The 27,965-nt window shown below is 44.8% G+C and overlaps 1 protein-coding gene across 1 annotated transcript; it reads left to right on the forward strand.

Moving 5' to 3' along the window:
- The first annotated feature begins 14,838 nt into the window (after positions 1-14,838).
- Positions 14,839-27,965, forward strand: ATP4B (ATPase H+/K+ transporting subunit beta). Its single transcript, XM_037800425.1, has 7 exons — positions 14,839-14,950; positions 20,187-20,315; positions 23,229-23,342; positions 23,561-23,760; positions 25,421-25,477; positions 26,612-26,713; positions 27,364-27,965. Exons 1-7 carry the CDS (start codon positions 14,839-14,841, stop codon positions 27,523-27,525), a joined length of 876 nt encoding a protein of 291 aa, XP_037656353.1. The 3' UTR covers positions 27,526-27,965.

The raw sequence follows: 27,965 nt of genomic DNA on the forward strand, positions 1-27,965 counted from the left end.
CCTGGTGCTGTCTCGCGTCCGCCTCAGGCAGGAGAAGCCATGGGCCCACACCGAGGGCGCAGAGTGTGCGGTCAGATGGGGATTGACCCGTTGCCCTTGGCCTGCTGCACTTTCCTGCCCTCGTGGGGACGAGGCAGACGTCCTGGTGGCGCAATGAGAACTGGAGCACCCGCTGGAAGGTCCCAGAAACCAAGGGGCTGACACAGCATCCGGCTAAACCCCAGGCCCCCGGGGTGTTACGGAGGGGACATGAGCTAGAGGTGACGGGCCAGGGCCAGAAAAAGACAATCCCCCTAAGCCGCCTCCTAAACGGCTTAGACCGATAATTAAACTCCGCTCTCTTTCCTTCTGCGAGGTCGTGTTTGTTTTCCTGTCAGAGGACAAATGCCAATGTTCCCTGCGTGCCCCATGCTGGAGCATTCCAGCTACAGACTCACGCTGAGTGGCCTTCTAGTTGCCCCTCTGGCTGAGGCAAACGGGTGGAAGGCCTCTCTGTGTCATTGCCAGAAGAACCTGGCTAGAAGGCCTTTCCACAGAGCCCTGAAGTCTGCAGGGAGGAGGCCCTAAGAGACAGCCCGAATATGAAGGGGTGGAGGGAGGTAGATTAAGAAAACTTAATTTACCAAAATGGCTGGTTGTTTTTTCCACACTATATTTCATTTTTGTCTTTAAAAAAAGAAAAGCACGTGAGACAAAAACAACCTTATAGGAGGAATTTAGACAGAAAGAGATAGAGAGAGACAGGGAAAAAAAAAGCCCACGATGAAAAGCTTCCTAGGAGTGTCCTGGCCTGAAACCTCTGACTCAGCTAATCCATGCTTTCTATCAGTATATGAAGCAGAGATGTGTCGTGACCTGACACCGTGAGATTTTAAATTGACCAAGGGAGCAGTTACATTCACTGTGTACCACCTTGAACTGATGTACAGATTAGGAAGAAGCACGAGCATGAAAGGCCTGTAGTGAAAGCCGGAACTGACCCAGGAATCCGGCTCGGCGTCATTTTTCTTCTTCTCACCTTGGGTTTGCTGGCCAAGGAGAACTGCCGAGAGAAACGTTCAGATGAGCCTGGGTGGGGAGCAGGGGGCGCGGGGGACCCTGCCTAGGGGCTGAGAAGGGATGAGGAGAGCTGGGTACAAAGCTGGGGACTGCAACTGAGCGGAATGCCAGCGACGAGGGCCGGACCCAGTACACAGTGTGTGCTCAGTTACTATTTGTGGAAGAATGACTAGGAAGCAAATAGCGGGTGGGATCACCTTAAAGGAAGGAGGTAGTGAAGAGTCGCAGAAACCAAGTATGCCTGAGCCGACAGAGGCCCTGGAGCCCGTCTAGCCCAGCCCCCACCTCAGATCACAGTCATAGGAAAGGAGGATCTAGGAGAGCCACAAGATTCCGTAAGGGTGCGGGAGAAGACAGGCGGGATCCTCTATAGCAACTGAGAAAATGGAAAAGAGAACATGTGCTGAGAAGTCACGGTCCCCACTGTCTCCCAACAAAGAAGGCTTAAGGCAGTTGGGTTGAGCAAGTAAATATTTGAAGCTGATATTGTCACATTATTCCCCCAGGAGACCTGCCCAATCCCAGCCTTACTACTTAACAGCAGGTGACCTTGGGCCAATCGCTTTAACCCCCAAGACTCGGTTTCCCCTAGGAAACTTCCTGCCTTCCCCATTAGGGTTGGCATGACAAGGTTTCCTGGTGCTTGGGAAAATGTCACACCCTATACCAGTGATTCCTGAAGTGTGTTCTAAGTCAGTGTTTCTCACATTTTAATATGCAGATGAATCAACTGGGGATCTTGTTAAAATAAAGACCCTGCTACAATGGGTCTGGGGTGGGGACCGAAGTGCTGCATTTCTAACAAGCTCCTGCTGGCCCAGGATGACACTATGAGTAGCAAGGATGGAAGGAACACAAATTCCTGGATTAACATCAAGATATACCCTGGGGAAGGTGGGCTGTTCCATGCTCAAATAGCTTGGGAAACATTACACTAAACAAACTTAAATACGTTTCTTTATTGCAGGGCTCAATCAGAGGCTCTAGAGTAAACGTGGCCCTCCACGAGGAGTAAAGTATGCAGTGTTTCCCAACTTACTTGACCCTGGAAGACCTACCCTCCCCACATACACATGTTTTTTTTTATTTTGAGATAATTTTAGATTTACATGCAGTTGTAAGAGGATTCAGGGAGAGCCTGTTTACCCTCTACCTAGCTACTCCCAATGAAAACACCTTGGAAACCAGTAGGACAATAATACAACTAAGATACTGACATTGCTGTAATCAAGGTACAGAACATTACCATGACCCCAAGGACTCCTCATGCGGCTCTGTTGTAGCCAGGCCCACTTTCCCCTTCTCACCCCACTCCCCTCTTTAACTCCTGGCAACCACTAATCTGCTTTCCATTTCTAAAATTTTGTCATTTCAAGGATGATTCTACGGTGTGTAACCTTTTGGGATTGGCTTTTTTCACCCAGCATGATTCTCTGGTGCTTCATCCAACTTGTTGCATGTATCAATAGTTCATTCTTTGTTAGTTCTTTTTTATTGCTGAGTAGTGTTCCAAGATATGACTGGACTGCAGTCTGTTTAACCATGCACCCATAGAAGCACATCTGGGTCTTTTCCAGTTCTTGGTATTACAAATAAAGCTGCTATAAGCAATCATGTGCAGGTTTTGTATGAACGTAAGTCTTCATTTCTCTGGGATAAATGCCCAGATGTGCAATTACTGGTTATATTATAGTCGCATGTCTAGTTTTTTAAGAAACTGCCAAACTGATTTCCAGAGGGGCTGTAGCATTTTATGTTCCACCAGCAATGTATGAATGATCCAGTTTCTCCACATCTTTGCCAGCATTTGGTATTCTCACTATTTTTTTTTATTTTAGCCATTCTGATAGTTGTGTGGTGATAGCTCATGGTTTTAATTTGCATTCAATGTCTAATGAGATGAACGTCTTCTCCTGTGCTCCTCGGGCAGCTGAATATTCTCTCTGGTGAAATGTCTATTCATGTTTTTTGCCCATGTCCTAACTGGATCATTTGCTTCTTAACTACTGATTTTTGATAATTCTTTATATATTCCAGATACTAGCCCTTTGTCAAATATTTGATTTTTAAAATTTTCTCCCACTCTGTAGCTTGTCTTTTCATCCTTTTATATAGGCTTTCATAGGGCAAAAGTTTGGGGTTTTATTGAAGTCCAATTTATCAATTTTTCCTTTAATGGATAATGTCTTAGGTATCAACTCTTTGTCTAGCCCTAGATCCTGAGGATTTTCTCTTTTTTTTTTCCTAAAAATTTCATAGTTTTACATTTTACATTTAAATTCATGATGCATTTTAAATTAATATTTGTAGAAGGTATGAAATTTAGGCCATTTCTTTCTTTCTTTCTTTCTTTCTTTCTTTCTTTCTTTTTGTCTGTTTGTTACAATACCATTTGTTGAAAACCTCATCTTTCCTTCATTGAACTGCTTTTGCCCCTTTGCCAAAAATCAGTAGACCATGTCTGTGTGGATCTATTTCTGGGTTCTCTATTCTGTTCCATTGATCTATGTGTTTATCCCTCTGCCAATACCACAGAGTCTTCATTAACTGTAGCTATATAATAAGTCTTGAAATTGGGTAGACTGATTCCTTTTACTTTGTTCTTTTTCAAAAATATTTTCAAAAATAACATATTTACCTGCTCTAGTTCCTTTCCTCTACTCTATAAACTTTAGAATAGTCTTCTCTGTATCCACAAAAAAAATCATGCTGGAATTTTTATAGGAATTGTAGTAAACATGTAGATCAATTTGGAGAGAATCTTTACGATGTTGAGTCTTTTAATCCATGAACACATTATGTATCTCCATTTATTTAGATCTTCTTTAATTTCTTTCTTTAGCATTATGTAGTTTTCAGCATACAAGTCCTTTACATGTTTTGTTAGAATAATACCTAAGTATTTTGAGCAGTTGTAAGTATTTTTAATTTCAGTATCCCCTAGTATACATATCATTTCTAGTATATAGGAATACAATTGATTTTTGGATATTTATCTTGTATCCTGTGACCTAGCTGAATACACTTAGCTGTAAACAAAGTTTTTTGTAGATTCCTTGGGATTTTCTAATATACAGTCATCTCATCTGCAAATAAGGACAGTTTTATTTCTTCCTTTCTGATCTTTTTGCCTTTTATTTCCTTTTCTTGCTTATTAAACTGGCTAGAGCTTATAGCACTGTGTTGAATAAGAGTGGTAAGAGCAGACATCCTTGTCTTGTTCCTATGTTGGGGAGAAAGCATTAGTCTTTCACCATTAAGTGTAATGTTAGCTCTAAGATTTTGTCAGTGCTCTTAATCGAGTTGAGGAGGTTCCCCCCTCTATTGCTGATTTTCTGAGAATTAGTATCATGAATGGGGTATTGAATTTTGTCAAATACTTCCTCTGCATCGATTGACATAATCATGTGATTTTTCAGCTTTAGCCTGTTTATCATGGTGGATTACACTGATTTATTTTCAAATGTCGAACCAGTCTGGCATCTCTGGAATAAATCCCACTTGCTCAGTGTGTAATCCTTTTTATACATTGTTGGATTTGATCTGCCAATATTTTATTAAGGATTTTTAAGTCTGTATTCATAATGGATAGTGGTCTGTAGTTTTTTTCTTTGTACTGTCTCTGTTTTGAAATCAGGATAATACTGGTTTCACGATTTGAATTGCCAAGTGTTCTTCTTCTAATTTCTGGAAGAGATTATGCAGAACTGGTGTTGACTCTTCATTAACTATCTGGTAGAATTCTCCAGTGAAACCATCTGGGCCTGCACATTTCTCTTTGGGGAGTTTTTAAATTATGAACTCAATTTCCTTAACAGTTATAGAGCTATTTGAATTATTTATTTCAACTTGAAGAGAGGGGTTGTGATAGTTTGTGGAAGTTTGGGGAAATAGCCCATTTAGTTTAAGTTGTCAAATATGCCTATAGAATTGTTCATAGTGCTCCTGATTATCTTTTTCATGTTTATAGGATCTGTAGTGATTTCCCTTGTTTCATTCCTGGTATTGGGAATTCCTTCTCTTTTTTTCTTTGTCAGTCTTGCTAGCAGTTTGTCAATTTTATTGATCTTTTCAAAGAACTCACTCTTTGTTTCACTGATTTTCTCTATGGTTTTTCTGGTTTCAATTTCATTGATTCTTTTTGTTTTGCCAGATTTTAGAAATACTATTATTGAAATAACCTTATATAACAGCAATGTTGTTTATCATGAACACAAACTGTGTCTCGAACTCTCGCTAGGCAGTACAGGTTCCACTTCATAGGTGAATTTTCACAGAAAATTCTGATACAGACAAGTGACTCAGGCATTAAAATTCATGGCTCAGCAAAATTACAGACACCTTTAGCATCTCCCCAAAGTTCCATATCTGAAGATACAGAGTCTCATGTGTCACCTGTCACTAGTAGTATGCTATTCCTCATCTGAAAAATCCACAAGAACCAAATTCAAGCCATTTCCCTCATTAAGCCTTTCTAGTCCTCTTTAGGACAGAGAATGTTTTTAAAATTAAAAAAAAGCCTCACATTAACAGATGAATTTTATTGCATCTTTAAAATCACCAGATCTGGCGTCTTGTTGTTTCCATTGCTTGACAAGTCTTAGATCTTATTCATCCGCCTGCTGAACTGTTCCTTTTTCAGAGACATAGATACCATCCAAAATTTCCTTATATCCTTGTTTTTAACTGTTGTGGCTTGCTGAATCAAAGCAGCTGAATTTGATGCACATCCAGTGTCATTTCCTTCAAGAATTAACTCATCTTTCTGGGCTTGAGATACTGAACAAGCAAGAACACCGGGCCTCATCCAAACCCTGTGGATGTATTTTTCATCCAAGAAATTTCAGATTTCAACCAGAGACCCACTCTCCTGAACAACAACGTTGATGGAGAAGTGAGCAGACACAGACCTCGTCTTGTAACGGAAGCCTGGTGTGCCATCTCAATCATGTTCTGTACATGACTATGGATAGTGCAAATGGCAGCCAGCGCCTTTCTATCTCCCCACCACTTGTCAACCCAAAGCCTCTTCTTTTTCTTCCCAAGTAGACTGAGTTCTACACTGATAAGATTGAAGTCCCTCCACAGGGTTCCTCAGGGACCCTTCACCTTAACTGTGAGTCCCTTCAGCGTGACGTCGACATTTTCTGTAATGTCGACAGTCTGGTTGATGGGAATGTTCTCGGGACATCCTCTCAGTGGATGCAGCCAATTTCATTGCTTTTTGTTCTTACCTTTTTTATTTCCTTCCTTCTGCTTAATCCAAGTTTATTTTCTTCTTCTTTTTCTAGGTTCTTGAGTTGGGAGCTTTGATTATTGGTTCGAGACTTTGTCTTTTCTATTGTTTTAATGCTACAAATACCCCTCTTAGCACTGCTTTAACTGTGTCACACACATTTTGGTATGTTGTATTTTCATTTTCATTCAATTCCATAAGATACTTTTATCTTCCTTGAGACTTTCTGGTTAATCCATGAACTGTTTAGAAGTGTGTTGTTAGTTTCCAAGCATTTGGAGATTTTTCCAGTTATCTTTTTATCTTTTTTTAATTTTTAGTTTGGTTCCTTTGTGGTTGGAGAACACACTGTATGATTTCCCTTCTTTTAAATTTGTTGAGGTTTCTTTTATGGCCCAAGATATTCTCTATCTTGGTATGTGTTCCATGGGCACTTGAAAAGAATATGTATTCTGCTGTTGTTGAGTGGAATGTTCTATAAACGTTAGGTAGATCCTGTTGGTTGATGGTGGTGTTGAGTTCTACTATACATATGTTGATTTTCTATTTAGTTGTTCAATCAATTGTTGAAAGAGGGGTGTTGAAATCTCTGACTATAATTGTGGGTTTGTCTGTTTTTCTTTTCAGTTCTATCAGTTTTTGCTTCACATATTTTACAGCTCTGTTGTTTAGAATGTCTTCTTGTGGATTGACTCTTTAATCACTAAACAATGTCCCTCTCTGTCCTGGTAATTTTCTTTGCTCTGAAGTCTACTTTATCTGATATTAATATAGCCAGTTCTGCTTCATTTAATTAGTGTTGGCATGCTATATATATATACCTTTTTTCATCCTTTTCTATTCAACCTGCCTTTATAGTTATATTTTAAATGAGTTTCTTGTAGACAGTGTATAGTTGGGTCATGTGTTTTAATCCACTTTGGCAATCTATTAATCAGTGTCTTTAGACCATTTACATTTAATCTAATTATTGATATGTTAGCGCTTAAGTATGCCATTTTACTTTCTTATTCTGTTTGTTCTATTTTTCATTTCTCTGATTTCTTTTCCCTGTTTTCCCGTGGGGCATTTAAACATTTTTTAGAACATTTTGATTTACCTATAGTGTTTTTGAGTGTATCTCTTTGTATAGCTTTTTAGTGGTTGCTCTAAAGTGGTTTCCTTGTCTTTAATTTTAATCCATTTTGGCATGGATTTTGTTTGTTTATCCTGTTTGGAGTTCACTCAGCTTCTTGAATTGGTAGATTTTTTTGTCTCTTGCCACATTTGGGAATCTTTCAGCCATTATTTCTTTGAGTATTTTTTCAGCCTATCCTCTTTCTTCTTTCCTCTGGAAACTCTAACTATATGAATACTAAACCTTTTGTTATAGTGTACAGGTACCTGAGGCTCTATTCATTTTTTTTTTTTTTTTTTTAAGTCTTTTTCTCTCTGCTACTCAGATTGGGTAATTTCTTTTGCTCTGTCTTCCAGTTCAGTAATTATTTCCTCTGTTACTTCCATTCTGCTGTTGTGTCTATTCACTGAACTTTTAATTTCGGTTGTTATATTTTTCAGTTCTAACATTTCCGTTTTGTTCTTTTACATATCTTCAATTTCCCTGCCAGGACTTTCCATTTCTTTACTGAGGCTTTCTATTTTTTCATTTGTTTCAAGCATGTTCATCATTGCTTGTTGAAGCATTTTTACCATGGCTGCTTTAAAATCTTTGCTGGATAATTTTAACATCTCTGCCGTTCTCTGTGTTAGCACCTATTGCTAATACCTATTGCTATTGTCATTCCATTTGAGATCTTCCTGGTTCCTGAGTGACTTTTTATTGAAACCTGTGCATTTTTGTCTTATGTTATGAGACTCTGGATCTTATTTAAATCTTCTGATGGAGCTGGCTTTCCTTGACACCACTCTGGCAGGGGCATGGGGAGCACTGCCTTGTTGCTGCCAGGTGGAGACAAGTGCAGGTTCCATATTTGACCTCCCTTGACACCCAAGGGCGGGAGCACCTCATGCCTGATGGGTGATGCAGAAAGTCCCAACTCCCCACTAGGCTTCCTCTGACACACGCAGGTGGGAAGGGGAAGGGCCACCTTGTTACTGCCACGTGTGTGTGGAAATCCAGGCTACTTCTTTGTGGAACCCAATCTTCATGAAGCATCTAGTCTTCCTTTTTCTGAACATCCTTTGGGGGGAAATGCCCTCTAACAATGTCACTCTCCCAATCTCTCCTCCCTATTAGCACCTGCCTGTGAAAAGGTCATTTTGATAACATGCACACAGCTCAGCACACACAGTGCACTCTCCTGTGGATTCACAGACTAGCTGGGGAAGACTAAGTTCAAAGACTTTCAGAGAGAATTTGCGGGACACTGTTATCGAGTTCCGACTTGGCGGGCCTGGGCCAGGGGAACTGATCAGCCCCTAGGAAAGGTAGTGGGGCACGGGTGGTAGTGCCCTCCACGGCCCCCCGGGCCTGAGAAAGTGGAGCCGAATGCAGGCCCCATTTCCTCACCCCAAAGTACAACCGTTGGGGAGGGCTTGCCGGAGAAACCCCCCCCCCCCGTGCCTTACCCACACCCTCCACCCTCTTCGTTACCGGAGCAACCCCCGCCCCTTTTCAAACAACCTCCGCGCCCTCTCAGAACCAATCCAGGCCTTTAACCCCTACAGCTACCCCGCCCTCTAAACCGCCCGATATAAGCTTGTACTCTCCCCTAATAAACTCTCTTGGCTTCCTCACCCTAAAAGAAACGTGTCCCACCTGTTCCTTCTCGCCGCCCTCCACACCTTGCACGCCACCGCCGGGGACCGGGCCCAGTCCCCCGCCTCGCCCTCGCCTCCGGGAAAGAGCCCCCGCCGCCGGTACCCTCCGAGCAACGCCGAGAGCCGAGGGTTCAGCAACCGGCCGCCAACCCCCCCCAGAAGAGACAACAGCGACCGCAACTGGCGCCCAACGTGGGGCCGGTCCTCTCCACGCAGCGGTCCAGTAAAACCACCCGCTCGCCCGGACGCCTCTCCAACTCCCCTTCTCCTCGCCTGCAAGGTAAGGGCCGCCTCTCCCTCGCCGCCCCGCGGAGCCGCCTCTCCCTCGCCGCTCCATGTCCGGAGCCGCCTCTCCCACGCCGCTCCGCGCCCGGGCCGCTCTTCCTTTCCCGCATTAACCTGGCTTTTGCCCCCGACTACCTTTCGTCTTCTCTTCCTATGTCCCCCATTCCTCCTGACACTCTTCCTCCAGTAGCTCTCCCTCTTCCCCTCCATTACTTTGCTGTAGTCCTTTGTGTCTTTGTTTCTTTGTTTGGCGCCGTGTGCCTCTTTGCAACCGCCCCCCCCCCCAAACTGCTCTCGCTACCAGAGGGTCCTGCTTTCTGCTCTCGCTGTCTCCTTCGGCCTCGCGGCCACGGTTTACCTCATTTTCTTTGCTCGGTAATCAACCCCCCCTCCTTCCCCCTCCGCTAAACAATACCGAGTCTCTCCAAAATGGCGAACTTCCTCCTTCTTCTTCCACTGAGGGGAGGAAGTGCTCTAGTAATGACGTCAGCCCTAAGCCGGGCCGGAAACCGCATGCGCTTTACCCCGCCCTTTCAGAGGGCGGAGCTAGTCCGCCATCTTATGCCTTAGCCACTCCCACCGTGCCGCCATCTTGCGACGCTTGGGGCCTCCCACTTCCGCCTCCCCCTTCGGCGAGCTCCCCCTCGGAGCCGCTGCCGGCAGCTGCCGCCGCCCCTCCCACCCTGCCGGCAAACAACCCCTGGCTGCCTTCTACACCTCAAGGCAACCCTTGGGGCAACGCTGCCCCTACCCCCACTCCCGTGCCAGGCCCTCTGCAAGCGCGTCCTCCTTTCTCTCGCGCTTTTCGCTGCTTTCCCCTTAACCTTACCCCCACACCGCAGAAACCGTACGACTGGTATCCCATTGACTCAGATACTATCAAGCAGCTTCGCAGGGCCGTCAAGGAGGACGGGTTGGGTAGCCCATACGCTTCCCAATTACTGCAGGATATCGCCATGGACTTTTGCCTCCCCCAAGACTGGGCCTCGCTTGCCCGTACCATCCTTAACCCCGGCCAGTTCGTTGATTGGCGTGCCCACTTCCAGGCAGAAGCAGCTAGGCAGAGCGAGCAAGATGCTGCCACTGGGGCCAATCATAACCCCGAAGCTTACTTGGGCACGGGAGCATTTATAAATGCATCCGCCTATATTAATGCACCCGCCACCTTTTGGCCTATCCTTCGGGGAATCGCCTTACGAGCGTTTGCCAACTGCTCCGCCTGTCAGCCTAATAAATTCACCAAGCTCTTCCAGGAGCCGAGTGAGCCTTTTGCCACCTTTGTCTCCAGAGTCGAAGAAACCTGCGCTCGAAAGGTAAGTGATCCCCAGGCCCAATATTACATGTGCCCATCCTCAAATCCTGGAAAATCGTACTGCAATTCCCCCAACGAGTACTACTGTGCATACTGGGGGTGTGAAACATTAACCACTAATTGGAAGCCTCCTGTTCCTAATCAATACCTTACCTTAAGGTGGGCCCCTCCAGGGTGCAAACTCCCTACTGTTAACTGGCTCGGCCAAGAAAGTGAGGGATCCTGCACACATCTTAATCTTACAGTGCAGCTCCCCACTGATCCCTCCTGGTTACTCGGTCGAACTTGGGGCTTCAGAATCTATGAGAAAGGAGCCGACCAAGGATCACTTATTCTAATAAAAAAGGAGGCTGTAAGCCAACCATGCCAAAATACTGCATTAAAAACACCCTCTGGCATAGGTCCCAACCAAGTCCTTAACCCCCTTAATCCACAGCCCTCCAGCCGCACCTCAAGTACAAGCAGCGCATCCGGAAACCGCACCTCAGCTACAAACAGCGCATCGCCAACCCCACCACCCCAACCTTTTCTGCCCCCCTCTCATTACTCCTCTCCCCTCCTCGGCCTTATCCAAGCAGCCTTCACCTCAGTGAATTCCTCCAACCCCAATCTTACCTCCTCCTGCTGGCTTTGCCTCTGCACCTTCTCCTCCCTGTATGAGCCCATCGCCTCCAACCTTTCCTTTACAGAAAATACAGAGAATAGCCCCTTGGAATGCAATTGGAATACCTCTGCCGTCCCCCTAACCTTTCATTCAGTCTCCTTTACAGGACAGTGCATCCGCCCTCGCTCAAGTAACTCTCCCAACCTCACAGCTTGTGCCAACTACTCATCTCCCAGCAGCTCTGCCAAGTTTCTTATTCCCCACAACTCCTCCCAATGGCTCTGCTCCTCTACAGGACTTACCCCCTGCCTTAATGTGCAAACCCTCAATACAACTAATGAAACTTGCCTCCTAATTGTCCTTATCCCTAGGGTCCTATACCACAGCAAGAAAGACTTCTTCCTCCGTCTGGAAAGAACTGCAGCTCCTGCCCCTCTGCAAAAGCGAGAGCCCATCACCGCCCTCACGATTGCCTCCCTCCTAGGTCTTGCAGGCGCTGGCACCGGAATCGCTGCGTTAGCCAGTCAAGGTTCCGCCCTAACTCACCTCCGGGTGGCTGTTGACGAGGACATTCATCACCTACAAAACACTATTTCCCATCTTAAAAATTCTGTCAACTCCCTCTCTGAGGTCGTGCTCCAAAACCGCCGAGGTCTCGACCTTCTCCTCCTCAAAGAAGGAGGCCTTTGCGCCGCCCTAGGAGAAGAATGCTGTGTTTATGCCAATTCCACAGGTCTTGCCGAAGACAGCCTAAAGAAGGTCCGAGAGGGACTAGAACAGCGCAAAAGGGACCGTGAAGCCAACTATTGGTCCCACATCTTTACCCCCCTCCTCCCATACCTCCTCCCTCTCATCGGCCCCCTACTAATGATTATTCTAGCTCTCACCCTAGGGCCCTGCATTATCCGCAGAATTGTCCAGCTTGCTAAGAACCAAGCCAATGCTGTCTTTTCATCATTTGTGCAAGTCCAGTATCAACAACTTGCCTCCACTGAAGAAGCTGACCCTCCGCAGCGTCGCCACCCTCGTCCATCCCGCAAGCAGCGAGGCCCCTCTCGAACGCCCGGGCGCCACACCAACGTCGAGCTCCAGCCTCTCTAACTACCATCTACCCCTATCCCTTCCCCCACCTCCCCTTTCCCTCATCCCTTGGCGAATCTCTCCGGTAAGCTTCTTCCTCTAATTAGAAAAGAAGGGGGAAATGCGGGACACTGTTATCGAGTTCCGACTTGGCGGGCCTGGGCCAGGGGAACTGATCAGCCCCTAGGAAAGGTAGTGGGGCACGGGTGGTAGCGCCCTCCACGGCCCCCCGGGCCTGAGAAAGTGGAGCCGAATGCAGGCCCCATTTCCTCACCCCAAAGTACAACCGTTGGGGAGGGCTTGCCGGAGAAAACCGCCCCCCGTGCCTTACCCGCACCCTCCACCCTCTTCGTTACCGGAGCAACCCCCGCCCCTTTTCAAACAACCTCCGCGCCCTCTCAGAACCAATCCAAGCCTTTAACCCCTACAGCTACCCCGCCCTCTAAACCGCCCGATATAAGCTTGTACTCTCCCCTAATAAACTCTCTTGGCTTCCTCACCCTAAAAGAACCGTGTCCCGCCTGTTCCTTTCTCGCCGCCCTCCATACTTGCACGCCTCCCACCGGGGACCTGGCCAAGTCCCCCGCCTCGCCCTCGCCTCCAGGAAAGAGCCCCCGCCGCCGGTACCCTCCGAGCAACGCCGAGAGCCGAGGGTTCAGCAACCGGCCGCCACCCCCCCCCCCCAGAAGAGACAACAGCGACCGCAAGAATTCATATTTTGTTAATTTTGAGAGCATTTCCGTACTTCTGGAAACAGAAAAAGACATTTATTCTACAGACAGTGGTTGCCACACAATATATCTTCAGATTGCTTGCATTCTGTGGTCCCAGTCTCACACTCTGTGCAAGAAATTTTTGCTAAAATTCTGAAACTGTGAATGGGACAACTGGCACAAAGAAAAATGGGTAGGACTGGCTCATTGAGAAATTATTGAGAGTCCAAGCTAAAATGATGCAACTCCATTTGACTTTTAAGATGTTCCTTTACTGACAAACTAAATCATTCTAAAGAAAATAAAGCAGAATAATTGCTAGAGGATTTTCCATTCTTACCATCTTCCCAAAGAAATCTTCAAAATTTGGCCATATAGGTCCCCTTAGAGGAAAAGTTCAGATGTGACAATAAATGAAATTACTTGATCTGTATGTATAATGCCAATTTTTTTAACCAGGTTTTGATGTGGACATTTGGAAAGGAAGAAAAAAAAACAAAAAACAGCCACTGAGGCAAAACAAAGTTTCTCTGCTTCTGTATCACAGTTCTTAAACTTGGCTGCACATTAAAATCGTGTGAGGGAGTGTTTAAATGTCCTGATGACCAGGCCTGACTGCAGAGGAATGAAATCAGGACTCTGGGGTGTGGGACTAGGCATCAGGGACTCTGATGTGCTGCCAAAGTAGAGAATCACTGGACTAGACCCACCAGAACAGACCCTCAGAATCCTCCAACAATTAGCCTTGGAGCTTGTCAGAAACAGTCTGAGACCCATCTAGTCCTACTTGAATCAGAATCTGTATTTTTAGTTTAACAAGATCCTTCAGGTGATTTGTGTTCACATTAAATTTTGAGAAGCACCTCTAGATTTTATGGCCGTGAATTTCTCCGTAGAAACAATAAGGTACCCTCCTCCCCTCCCCCCAGCAATGACTCTAAGAGGACATCGTTCTCATCAGTGAAAATGAACGTCAGGAGATGTGGGAGGTGAAGAAAAACCCTCTGGGAACCCTCCACACACATTCCTCTTAGAATAACATGTTCTGGTTCTCATTCACACAAAGTTTAAATATCTACTTCCAGCCTGCACTTGTCTTCACACCTTAACTTCGTTTCAGCTGCACCTCAGCTCTACCTGCTGTCAGAAATTATTCTTTCCAGTGAATGAAAGATAATGACAACTATGAAGCCCATTGATGAAGAATTACAAACATTATCTCATCTAATCCTGTCAACAATTCTGTGTGGTACATACTACAGGTGAATCTGAGGTTAAGGTTAGTCGTCTCTGGTTTAAGAGCTAGCTCGGGTCAAAGGCCTAGTAAGTGGTCAAGCAAGGATTCAATTCAGGTCTGCTCTAGCTCTGACCTGTGCTTTTGTATTTTATCTCCTGTAGGAAGAGAGAATGGGCAAAACTTAGTGAGAGGCTGTACATTTCAGTAAAAGAAAAATTTTCTCCTTAAGTCATTATGAGAACAAAGTTTACCAGCCAAGGGCACCTCAGAAGGCACGGGAGTGGTAAGAAATGCATGGCCACCGGCCCAGATCTGCCCTAGGAGAGAGAGTGGAGTGGCACCTGATAGCTCGTGATTGGAAAGGGTGATAGCCGAGGTCTGAGTGATAACACCTTCTGGGTACTTTCCTTTGAAACTGATTACCCACAATTCCTTTGACCTCTAAAGAAGGAGACTATAAGAACCAAACAAAGGGATTTTCTTTTCTCAATCTGAGGTCTAGGCAGACTCTCTCATTCTTCAGGAGAGGAAAGCCTTCCAAAATTAGGGATAATGGCAGCTTTACAAGAAAAAAAGACCTGCAGCCAGAGGATGCAAGAATTCCAGCACTACTGCTGGAACCCGGACACAGGGCAGATGCTGGGGCGGACGCTGTCTAGGTGGGGTACGTACTGATGGCTGTGGCACTGTGTGGTTGCATGGCCAACTCGGTGAGCTCCAGGCTAGGGGAAGAGCTGGGTGGTGAATGTGAAGCCCGTAAGGGAAGGGTGAGAATGATTCCCATAATGGCTCCGTACCAAAGGAGAGCAGGAGGGAGATGACTGTTAACAAAGCAAAGTTTGGAGACTGGGTGTGTGCACACCAGCACCAAGACTTCTGCGACGTATTAGCTGTGGGACTTTAGGCAAGACATTTTTCCTCCCTCAATGGGAAAAATGAGGGGCTTAATTAGATGGCCCCAAAGGTCCATTTCTGCTTTAATATTCTCTGATTCTATGATGCCTGCGAGTGGGAAACTTCTGAGAATTGACCTCTGCCCCCAATTTCAGCCTTTTTAAAAGCTGTATTTCTAAAACTAATAATAATTTTAAAAAGAAATTTTAAAGGGGCACTGGTGGTTCTTTGGTCAGATAATTTTGGGACACATGGATTCATGCATTAAACAAGTCATTAAACATGACTGCTAGACTAGACTTCTCTGAGCCCTTATCATGCTAATGTGCACTGGAAGACTTTGCAAATTTCCCAAGCTTATTTGGGTACGGGATCCCTTTCTTTCAAGGGTGCACCCCTAAAAATCTGGAACTAGTGCTCTGTAGGCTGCTTATGAGGCAAAGGCCCCAGATGGCAGGCAGGAGTTGGTCTCCTCCCTCATAGTTGCACAAAGGCTATGACGTCACCCAGGTCTCCTCTCTCCTTGGTTGAAAGCAAAAGTGAAGCCCTGTCTGATGGCCGATTCTGTGAGAATAGACAGCAGTCGGGAACCCATCACAGGCCTGGCTTTTAATATGCTACTGTGTGTGGGTAGAAATTATTTACAATGGTGCTGACCAACCTATTTCAAGAAACCTTCCTACAAGATAAGTCTCCAAAGAACACAAAGCACCCGAGTCTTTACCTCAACCATATTTCTCGCACACGCACACACACACAAAGGTAAATCCCTCTTACATGTCCATCCTAAGACTAACAATAGGATTGGATGTCTATCACGATTCGCTTTCGCACTGTGTTTCTAAGACAAAATTCCCCAGGTCATCTCTGCCTTAGGTCTGAATAATCAGGAAGAATGCAATTTCTGCTATCTTTAGCTGGGAAGGCATTTCCCTTTTTAAAAAGAAGGATGCTTTCATTGCTCCCCGGCCAGGTTACCGCTACTCAGAGTGAGGTCCAGGAGCATTAGCATCTCCTGGGCAACCTGCGAAACGCAGATTCCCAGGCCCTGCGCATCAGCCCTTCAGAATCAGAATCTGCACTTGACGAGAGCCTGGATGAGCGCTGCTCCTTGTCTCCTCATCTCCATCCCCTTGAAGGGAGTAAAGGAGAAAGGAGGAAAAGAGGCATCTTTATGTGAATGCGGCCAGATCTAAGATAAAACTGTGCTGATTTCAGAGTTTGCTGCCATATGAAGAATGCCTTGTGAGACTATTCAACTGATTCCACCAAAGGAGCAATTGATTGAATATCTATTATGTGGCACGGCATAAAGTGTTTGTTCTAATGGAGATAAAATTGAGCTTATATGGTCCACTCCCGAAGGCCACTTAACTGAGTAATGGATAAAAAGCATGCACCCACCTAGACAACTAATGCAATTTAAAATATAATAATACTATAAGAGAAATGAAAAATGCTAAAGATAGGAGCGATGACCTGTGCAAGGGGTCAGCGGTAATCTGACCAGCAAAACTTGTTGGAGTGAAGGGCACTGAGCCCAGGGGTCAAAGAAGAGAAAGCATTTCTGCGGGCAGAAGGAGGGACTGGGGACATGAGGACATGCTTGAGCCGAAAAAGCCACCTGTGCAAAGACACAGGGGCAGCAGACCCTGAGGGAAATCCAGGGGACAAGCAGACTCCTATGCTGGGTGGGTCAGTTTGGTAAGAGGCAGTGGAGAAGGGTGCCTGAGTGTAGAAGTAGGGGGTTAGGGATGGGCCTCAGCCCCCAACCTCTCCTCAAGGAGCCCGGTCTCGTGAGCGATTCTGGCTGAGCAGACGCAGCCACAACCTTCTGAGACCCCTGAGTACAGCCTCCTCGGGCCACAACATCACACAGACAGGTCTGTCTTGGGAGCAAGCTGGAAGTGTTTCACTGCCCACCATGGAAATGTGGCCTCAGTGTCCAGGGGTGAGAGGAGAGGCTCAGGAGCCAATGAAAACAAAATTCAAATAAAATGATAAAAGCAAAAGCAAGAGGACAAGTTACTCTTCTTAAAAAGGGTATAAGGGGAGTTTTTTGTTTTTTGTTTTTTTTTTGATAAAGCAATCAGAATGGAATGTGGTGGTGCTCAGAAAACCACACTGTTAATTATTGTTAAGGTCTTTATTATTTGGGGCGCAGTTTCTTGCCATCTGGAGTTTATCTAACCTTTCATATGATTTGAGATTTTTCGGAATCAATAGTTAATTCTAATAGCTAATGCACACATATGCCAGCCCATGTGCCAGAGGCTTTTATCTATAATAGCTCATTTAATCCTCCTAAGAAGCTCTTGAGTTAGGAACCATTATTATCCCTTTTTCAGATGGGGAAGTTGAGGCACAAAGACGTTAGGTAACTTGCCTAAATTCACACCAGTGGCCCAGCCAGGACGGAAGCGCAGGTAGCCTGCTTCAGAAGTCATTCTCCGAGTGGTGACACTGTAGTGCCACACACCGATGCAGAGACTCACTTCTTCTTACATGCTAGCTAAAGCGTGCCCAGCATACCGTGTGGGCACTCACCATGTGGAAACCGGTGGGAAAAAACGGTTACTTGAAAAGTGCGATGAACCATGGCGACAAACTGCCTGGGTTGAAACCGTGGCTCCTCTTTGGGCAGGTTTTAACCCCAGCCTCGTAAACCTCAGTTTCCACATCTGTGAAATGGGGGTGATGGGCCCACCTCACAGGGACGGCCCACGGGAAGTGCCTGGCACAGAGGAATGGATAAAGGTCGCCTATCACCTTGTTACAACCTTGGGAGAAGTTGCTATGCACCTTCCCCGCTTTATCATGAGCAGATAACACTCATGTTCCGTCCTTCCTTCAACAATTACTATGTATCTACAATGTGCCGAGTACCGTCAGATATTGAAGACAAAGCCATGAACAAAACACAAACATTCCTGCCTTGCATTCTGACTGGGGGAGAGAGACAGCCTAAATAAAAGGGATGCTAGATGGTAATCAGTGCTAGGGAGAAAACTAAAGCTGTTGGTGTGGAAAAAATAAATAGTCTGGAAAGGCCCAGCTGAGATGGGGGTGAGGGGGCCTTTGAGCAGAGACCCAAAGGCAGCCAGGGAGCGAACCTGCCGAGATCTGGGGGAGGGGCGCCCCAGGCAGAGGCCCTGTGCGGGGAGTGTGCCTGTCAGTCAAGTTCATGAGGACAGACCTCCTCTTCTGGTTGGTCCCTCGTCCCTGCAGGCTTGGAAACTCAATACTGAAGGGAGTTCATAAATGAACATAATATTCTTGCTTATAAATAACCACATGCCTGGGCATAGCAACCTAACACAAACATCTGCAACACAGACTCCCAGATCACGGGGAGAAAGGCGGAGGATGTGAGATGCTGCCGTTCGGCATTTCTATGGCAAGGGGGATTTACAGTCATCTCATAATAAATTGTAATAAATTAACAATAAGTGTTAATTTATTGACCTTGATAAATTAACATCACAATTTTTGAGATAGGTTGGTATTTGGCACTGACTTCAGAGAAGAGAAAACCATGCTAATATTCCCGAGTTAGGGAAGGCCAAAGAAACAATGCAACATCCATTAAACATGGTTTTTCAGATCATTAGTCATTGCCTCAAGCCCCACTGCCTGCCTCCCCCTGCTCCCCTTTAGATCTTACTGATTTGGCTCCTGTCCTTTAATTATGTTTGGGGTCACTGGAGAATGAGTCATTAAAAAGAATCGACAAGCACATCGTGAAGAAAGAAAAGAATGGGCTGACACTATTACAGACTTTCCCTAAAATACCAAAAGCATAACAAGCACAAAACCATCCTCTTCCTGGTGTTTTATTCCTCAAAAACATCTGCTTTGATCAATACAAGTTAATTTTAAAAACTAAAGATAAATATCCAGCTATATCAGTATCCAGGAATCATGCACTATAAAAAGGGAACAGTTATTTCCATAAGCTCCTGACTATTAAAGGAGAAAAAAGCTGTAGAATCAAACAAAATCGAGCCTGCACACATATCTGAGAAGTCAGCAGACCTGGGGAAAATATCTGATGCTGGTAAGACCATTAATTTTTAAGGGTTTCCATTTCTCTTCTTCTCTTTCTTACATGAACACTTGGAAGCAAGGCTGACCATGCGTCTCAAGGCTGGGTAGGAACTTAGCCACTGTGAACATTCTTAAAGTGGGCACATCACTGTTATCCATTTTCTCGCCTAGAAAACAAAGCACGCGGTTGGCCCACTGGCCATGAGCAGTGAATCTTGATTGGTGTCTGTGGTCTAGAACCCGTGAGGTACTCCTGGGACCACCCATCATGCATGGGCTCATTTTCCTTTTAGGTGGGAAGATATAAAGAGGAAAACAAGAAAACTCTGTAGAGAGACGCTGTCCTTTAAAAAGAGCTCTGCACTCACAGATCCGTATTTAAATAGGCTCTGCCACCTACTAGTGGTGACCTTAGGTAGGGAACCCAATCTCTCTGACCTCAGTTTCTTTTCTGTAAAATGGGGATAACAGTAACTCCTACCTCAGAGGGTTAATTAGACTGGGATCGTGCATGGGACGTGCCTGACGCTTAGTAGGTGCCCAATTAGTGATAGTCATTGTTATACAGTTACCAGCACAACCATGTGTACCTAAAGATTAGGCACAATGTTGGCCGAAGGGAAAGAAGCCAGACACAAAAAGCCACATCTTGTATGCGTCCATCTGTATGAAATGTCCAGAATAGGCAAATCCATAGAGTCAGAAAGCAGATTTGTGGTTGCCAGGGCCTGGGTGGAGAAGGGCAATGGGGATGATTGCTTAACGGGAACGAGTTTCCTTCCATGGTGATAAAAATGTTCTGGACCTAGATAGTGGTGACAGTTGCACAACATTGTGAATGTGCTAAATACAACTGAACTGTTCAATTTAAGGTGATTCAAATGGTGAGTTTTATGTTATGTGTATTTAACCAAAAAAAAAAAAAGTCAGCTGCTTCTACTCCTGTGTTCTCTTCACAGTGTGGATCAGCCTCTACTATGTAGGTTTCTACGTGGTGATGACGGGCCTCTTTGCACTGTCCATTTACACACTAATGAGCACAATCGACCCATACACGCCAGACTATCAAGATCAATTAAAGTCACCAGGTAAATTCGAGAGTTGAACTGTTTAGCCTGGGATCAAGGGAAAGCAGAATCCTGGGACTGTTCTGAATATACTCGTTCAGAATACAAAATCTGTTCCTGGGGAATGAAGCCCAGAGAAGGGAGCCCTTGCCTGGCCCAGGGGTCTGCACTGGTAGAGGGGATGCCAGCAGCGAAAGGGGCCTCTGTGCTGCTCTCTGCAGATGACCCCAGAGGATGACTTTGGAAAGCCTCCCCAGGGCAGAGATGGTGGCTCAGTTTCTTTCGATGAGGAAGATGACCCAAATTATAAAGTCTGACTTTGGCTTTAGTTTTAATTATTAAAACAGAGGTTTTTTTGTTATAGAGACAAAAACAAGATTTATATTCACTCACTTTATATGTTTATGAATGCGCATAGAAAATTTCTGGAAGGATATACAAGAATCTATTAACAAGGCATAGGCCTGAGAGGTTAGGAATGAGGATTTAGAGGAGGAAGAGAGAGAGCTTTTACTTTCCATTTAATGTCCTTCAGTATTGAATGCATTGCTTCCATGGTAGTATATTACTTTCATAATAATACATTGAAATCAGAATATTACCTTTTCTTTAGTTGCCATACACCGTCCTAGACAACAACTGAGCCAGAGGCAAGTTAAACTGAACCAAAGGTTCAAGATATGACTGAGCATATACTCTCCTCTCATAAGATAGCACTGAACTGATTGAAAATAATTAATAACAATACCATACAGGTTCAGAAAGGCTGAGAAAATTGTAGAAGATTAAAGCAAATAGGATCAACAGAGAAGACCAAAAGTTAGAAAGAGGAAAACCAAGGGCAGAGCAGAGGAAAGCAGTCCCCCAAAACATCCACGGTAAAAGCTGAACTTCCCCAGGGAGCCCAGAAAAGGCCCAAGCTCAATTCACAGATGCAGAGGGGACTGTGGGTCCAGTGGGCCACTGCTAGACACTGAGAACATCCCCATCCCCAAGGATGCAAAACAGCTTTCACTGCTTGGATAACACCCCACTGGCTGTTGGAGCCCACGAGAGAAGGAGACAGTTTTGAAGGACTGTAGATCTCCAGCCTAGAACTAAAGAACTGGGGAGATGGGCAGAGAAAACAGGGCAGACAGGGAAAAAAAATGGGGGGAGGGGGGAGGGTTGGGGACTCTGAGCAAGAACATAATACCCTAATGTGCTCTATGCTCTGATTAAAGCCCTTCTTATTTTGGCAAATGTGGTGGTGCCCAGCCTCTCCACACCCACCCAGAGCCCACAATAGACCTTTTTATTCAAGTGAGAGGCCTTTGGAGAAACAGACCTACACTCATGCCATCTACCTCTACCATATCAATCAACTTCTTCGTTCAGAAATATAACCTCACGGCTAAGGATCTCCAGATAACCACTTGGATATGGGGTAAAGAGGTAGCAAGAAAAAGAACCAAGAAGAAAGACTAGAACCGAAGGAAGCAGAGATGAATCAGAGAACATTTAAGAACTTAAATACATTTTAATTAGCATCCTCAGAGAAATTGGAGAAGATGCTGCATCCACATAAAAAGAACAGGCCATGAAAAGGCAGCAGTGAAAGAAAAGAAAAGTTCTGGAAATTAAAAATATGAATGCCAAAATAAAAAATATAACGGACAGAATTCCTGGTCGAGTGGACATGGCCAAAGCCAAGCTGGTGCTCTGGAGGCTGGGAATAGAGGAGATGTTTCAGGACAGAGCTAAGAAACCCTAGTAAATGTGAGAGAAAAAAAACCCTAGCTTAAAATTTTTGTCATTCTCATCAATAGGGTATTGATTAAATAAACTGGGGCTATTCACACAACAAAATACTAAGCAACCAGTGGAAAGAACGAGAAAAGCTGACATGAAATGACATAGGTGTTTACAACTGGCATCAGAAAATGAAAAAAGGAAAGTATGATATGGATAGTATGGTCCCATTTATGCAAAAAATATATAGAGAGGATGCACACACACAATTCCACGTCTCTATATTCCTAGAAAACAAAAATTTTTTTCAAAGGATGCACATTAAACTGTTGAGATTGGAAAAAAAGATTAGTTTTTAACTTCCTATGCTTCTGCATTTTGATTATACAATTAACACGCTGTTTAGGTTGTTTTTGTACTTAACAGAAACCAGTGAAGATTTTTTTAAATGTGCATTAAAAAAAAATTCAACTTCATTTAGAAACTCAATTTTAGATTCTGGATTACTCATCACCTTTAACAGCAGCAACCAAAAGTGCAACTGTGGCTGAAGCAAATGCTTACTCAGACAAAGCCCAGGAGAAGGTCTTGCTTGCGGCAGAGAGCTGCCTGCGGTGAGGCACATGTTGAGAATTGCTAACCCAAGTGTAGCACCGCACTGAAGGCTGTGCAAGTTCAAGGCAGAATCCAACAGCCAGCAGTGTTCTGTGGACGTGCAGGTCAGAGATAACAAGCACACCGTGCTCATGCAGTAATATTCCTAATACAGGATGTCCTGTTAACTACCCTTCTCCAGGGTCAGCAGGAGCCCCCAGCTCTCTCTGGCTAGGGGGACAAGAATCCCACTGGGCCACCCATTGTTGGTGAGTTCTCAGGGGCCTCTAATTACTCACCATGATATGACCTTTTTCTCACTGTATTGCTGTCAAATTCAACTCAACTCTCTAAATAAACCAAGAGAGGAAGCAGCGTTTGCAGGTTTCCTTGCACATGGTGTTTCCTTCCTCAAATCCTGACGAGCTTTAGAAGCCTTGGGTCACAGCTTCCGCAGACAATTTGTACATAACTTTCACCCAAACCATCCCAAACCTTAGCCTGAGCATCTGTAAAAGCTGGGACAGTTCTGTGCTCTACTTGCTAACTTCACAGACAGGAGGGAACCTTTGGAGAAACTAAGTAAGAAGTACGACGTTCTCTTTCCAGGAGTAACCTTACGGCCAGATGTTTATGGGGACAAAGGCCTGGAGATTTGCTACAATGTTTCTGACAATAGGACCTGGACAGACCTAACACATACCCTCCATGAGTTCCTGGCAGGTAAGGTTTAAAAAAAAAAAAGGGTTTCTAGTTTTAAGTTTTTCATTTTCTAAAGAAAATGTCACTCAGAGGCTAAAGGGCAATTCAACACTTCCTATGCACACAAGTCGGCCTGGGTGAAAACCCTGCTGACCAGTGAGGGCTGCAGAACGAGGGCAGACAGGGATGCAGGAGCAGATGTACCAGCTCACTCATCGGTGTGTTTGTAATCCGGGCAGCTTATTCTCCAGCAGCCCAAGAGGCCAACATAAACTGCACTTCGGAGAAATACTTCTTCCAGGAAAGTTTTCAGGCTCCCAACCACACCAAGTTCTCCTGCAAGTTCACAGCAGATATCCTGCAAAACTGCTCGGGTATGCCGGATCCTAACTTTGGATTTGAAGATGGAAAACCGTGCTTTATTATTAAAATGAACAGGGTGAGTATCAGGTGTCCTGAGATCTGAGACCACATGTGGGAAACTCTCCTTTCCAAGGCGGTCACTGAAATGGTGGGGTCCCGATACCTGCCTCGCATCCAAGTCCACAGCAAGAAGCAAGCATCACCCTGCCCAGAGGCCCTGGGAAGGGGCAGAGCTGGGCTGTGAACCCGAGGCTGCCTGGGTCCTTAACCCCTTCTGTGTACACTGGTTCGGCAGGTATTCACCTCGTCTGGCTCATGAGTTTTATTTTCTCTTAAATACAAATTTAAAGCCATCCGTTTAGACACAAATCTTTAGCCAGCAGTACATGGCATCTGGATATAGTTGGGCAGAACGCAGTGCTGTTTAAGGTCAGCCCCATCCTCCAGGGCTAACCAGGGAAACCACGTGCACAAGAGCCACATGGAAGCCAGGGCGGCACACGATTGTGGCATCAGGGCCGGAAGAGGACTGGGGAGTTGGCTAGTGCAGGGTTGCCAACCAGGCATCTCAGAGTCACTTATGCCAACAGGCTGGTCTCTAAGCACTGCCGGGTGAGGCACTGTAGGAGGTGCTGGGGCCAGCCCTGGTTTCTCCCAGGGCCAGGAGAATGGATTAAACACTGAGCAAATAACGGGAAGGGCCAAAGAGTAGCACTAATCTGGCCAGATTAGGCTGGGGGATCAGGGTTGGGGGTGACATTTAAGCCAAGACCTGCCCGCAGGCTACACAGAAACTGCAGGTTTGCACCCGAGGGAAGGGGCTGGTGCCAGCAAGGCTGGAAGGATCTGTGCCTGCACAAAGTTATTTTCCATTTTAAAAAGCCGAAAGGCAAACATACATGTATCCGCTGGTACTGACATCAAGTGGCCTTGCTCTGAGCTAGCATTTCATCAGTACTGAGCGGGGACTCCCTGGCAGGAGTGTGTGTCCCACGGAGCACACAATGAGGGCTCCACAGCCTCACAGGAAGGGAAGCCTGGGGCTGGAGAAATTCAGGGGAGATTTATGAGAAAGGCAGGAACTGAACTGGGCCAGCTGTCAGCCCAAACGGGCAGAAACAAAAGGCTGGGGTTTCGGGCCTGGGTTTGGAAAAGCACAAGGCATGCCTGGAAGGCAGCAAGTTGGCCAGAGTGACAAGAAAATGTTTGCATAAGGAGCTGCCTATGAGGTTAAGCTAAACTGAGCAAGAAGGGAAAGGGAAGGCATTTGCGGGGGGGTCAGGTGCTGTACTGGACTTGATCACATTATGGCAGGACCCCAAACCAAAGCCCAGCTAAGAGAACCGTGCACATGGTTGGGGCCGTGAGCTACCATCCATCAGACCCAGGCTTCCTCTTCCAGCTCTGCCACCTAACAGCTGAGCGAGCAGGGAAGAGCCACAGCCCCTGTTACCCTGGGCAAAGTGCACCTCTGCAGGGTTTGGATTGGCTTTGAAAGACAAGTTATTAATTCATATTCACCGGGGGTGTTTTAGGAGGAGACCCACTAACCAGGCCAAGGGTGATGCTCCCACTGCCCAACTGGAAAACAGAGTCCTTGGGGCCACCGGGAGTCAAGCTGGAACTTTCTTTTCCCATTCATGTGGACAGGGAGGGACAACTGAATGCGTTTCTGAATGGCAAGAGGTGGTGCAGGTTCAGTACATCTGTGACTATAAATGCTTCTCCCCTTCTAGATTGTCAAATTTCTCCCCAGCAACGGTACTGCTCCCAGGGTGGACTGCACGTTCCTGGTGAGTACCCATTTTTCTTGCTCAGTCCTTGTTCTGCAAGCTGGAGATTCAGCCCTCTCTCAGAAGCTGTTTCAGGAAATGAGCAGTGTTAGTACAATTTATAGAATTATATTGTAAAATTTATGGGAGTAACTTTACAGGTTTTTTCTAAGAACATCTAATTTTCAGCCTAGTAAATCAGTTGTAAAAAAAAAAAAAATCACATGAACCATCCTTTAAAACAGTTTTATTATAGGGGATTAAAAACCCAGTGAGAAGAAAATAGTCTTTTTGTTGCTGTTGTTATTGTTCTGCTTCAAAAAGCATCTGCAATAGTATATTACTAAGGCACTGCAAAACATGTGGTGACAACTTGGAAAAACCAAGGTAGTTCTACTATGTCTGTCATTCTTTTTATTTGCCAAAACATGCCAAGGTGACTGGCAGATGTATTTGTGAAGTAGTACATGGTATATGGACTGCAAAGAGGTGGCATTAATTTCAGGTGAATTCTAGTTTTTTTCAAAACTAGTTTTTAAGGACATTTTAAAAACTTCATTAAATATTTTCCAGCACTGGTTTCAAACATTATATCCTCAACTAAAAGTGGATCTGCTATTAACAATGTGCACCTCCAATTAGGTACTGCATGGTTATATAACATCCCTGTAAACCTTCCATTTCCTCCCCTCACCTTTTTAGTTATTTTGACAACACATATGTAGACTGACTTGAGAAATAATTATCTATTCTTTTTTAAGCTTAAGCTATACAGTAGACAACTTGCTAATTCTGATAATGAAAGGAAACATATGTTTATACTTCCAGAAAGTCCCTCACTCTTAACCCAGTTTTGGCAAACCAGCACATACCAGCTTCACTGGTTTTATTGCCATGTGCTGAAAAGCAAAATTTCTCAGCTTTACGCACCTACATTATACCTTAACTAAAACTCCAAAATGGTAAAGATACAAGTTGTTAAGTTACCCAGATGTTCTGCACACTAACAAACTGCATTCCTAATGGGATTTCAGTACTGATGATAAAAATTAAACCTTTTACAGTTGCACAATAAAGCACTTATGATTACCGAAACAATACGTACACATGCACACAAGATTTTAATTTAATTAGTGGTTTTTCTCCCCTCCTTAGAATAAGGACCACAAAGACACCCAAGCCCTGGAGGTCCAGTACTACCCACCCAACGGCACCTTCAGTCTCCACTACTTCCCTTACTACGGGAAGAAAGCTCAGGTATGTTTGTTTGGCTATCCCCTGACAAGAGCTAATGAATCACCGCCAATTTAGCAATGCTTAGCAAAAATAAAGGGGCAAATGTTTTTATAAAAATGAAACAAAGGTATCATTCAGTGTCAGCCCTCACCATTTAATGCTCTGGATGTTTCCCACATCTACATTCTTGTAACTGCCTGAAAACATTCCTCTTGTGAAATACATAAAGTCTAATTCTTGTACTATCTGAGAGCCTCCTGAATCCCTTCAGTCAAATGCATTATCTATTTTAAAGCATTTCCTCCTCATGCTCTTTCCTCTTTAAGTTCATTTTCAAATATGATATGAAGTTTAATTTGTAATTGTTATTGTCTGTCCCCTCCAGACCAATTCTCTCTGTTTCTAAGTGGAGAAACATTTTTACCTTAGTGGATTCTAGAGTCCGTATCAGACCTAATGCCAATCTATTAAATTAAACAGGGAAGGCAAACCAAAAGTACTTCATTCTGAGCCTTACTCAGAGACAGAACATGCATATGAATGCCTCTTTGCCAGATTCTCCGCTCCTGCTACTGACTTAATTAAATACTGATGTACCTTGCTTTGAATGTTTTTTTCTTTGATGTCAATAGATTTTTAAAACAGCTAATCTTTTTGTACTTCCATTTCAGCCCCACTATAGCAACCCTTTGGTTGCAGCAAAATTTCTCAATATCCCCAAGAACACAGAAGTTGTCATCGTGTGCAAAATCCTTGCAGAGTATGTCACCTTCAACAATCCCCATGACCCATATGAAGGAAAAGTGGAGTTCAAACTTAAAATTCAGAAGTAAATAGCATGAGTAGATACAGTAGAATTTCGGTAGACTCAAGAACACAGGTCATAGCCTGCAAACTTATTTACAAAGATCACCTTCTTTGTTCGGCTTAATCTGCCTGCCGGTTCCTTACCAAATTATCTCTAAAACATTTTAAAATGCCAATACTGAAGTCGCTTGGTAATTCCACAGAGGCATCTAGGTGGAAAGTATCTACTTTATTAAATCTCTATTCTTTTGGGTTTTTCCCACATCCACGTTCTTGTAACTACCTGAAAACATTTCTCTTGTGAAATATATAAAGATAAAGTCTAATTCTTGTACTATCTGAGAATTATTAAATCTCTATTCTTTTGGGGATTTTTGGATAGAATTTGTAGCTACAATAAATATGTGGGGTGTTTTAGTTTGCTAATGCTGCAGAATGCAAAACACCAGAGATGGATAGGCTTTTA

The sequence above is a fragment of the Choloepus didactylus genome, chromosome 12 (assembly GCF_015220235.1).
Source record: "Choloepus didactylus isolate mChoDid1 chromosome 12, mChoDid1.pri, whole genome shotgun sequence".
Classification (NCBI taxonomy): Eukaryota; Metazoa; Chordata; class Mammalia; order Pilosa; family Megalonychidae; genus Choloepus; species Choloepus didactylus.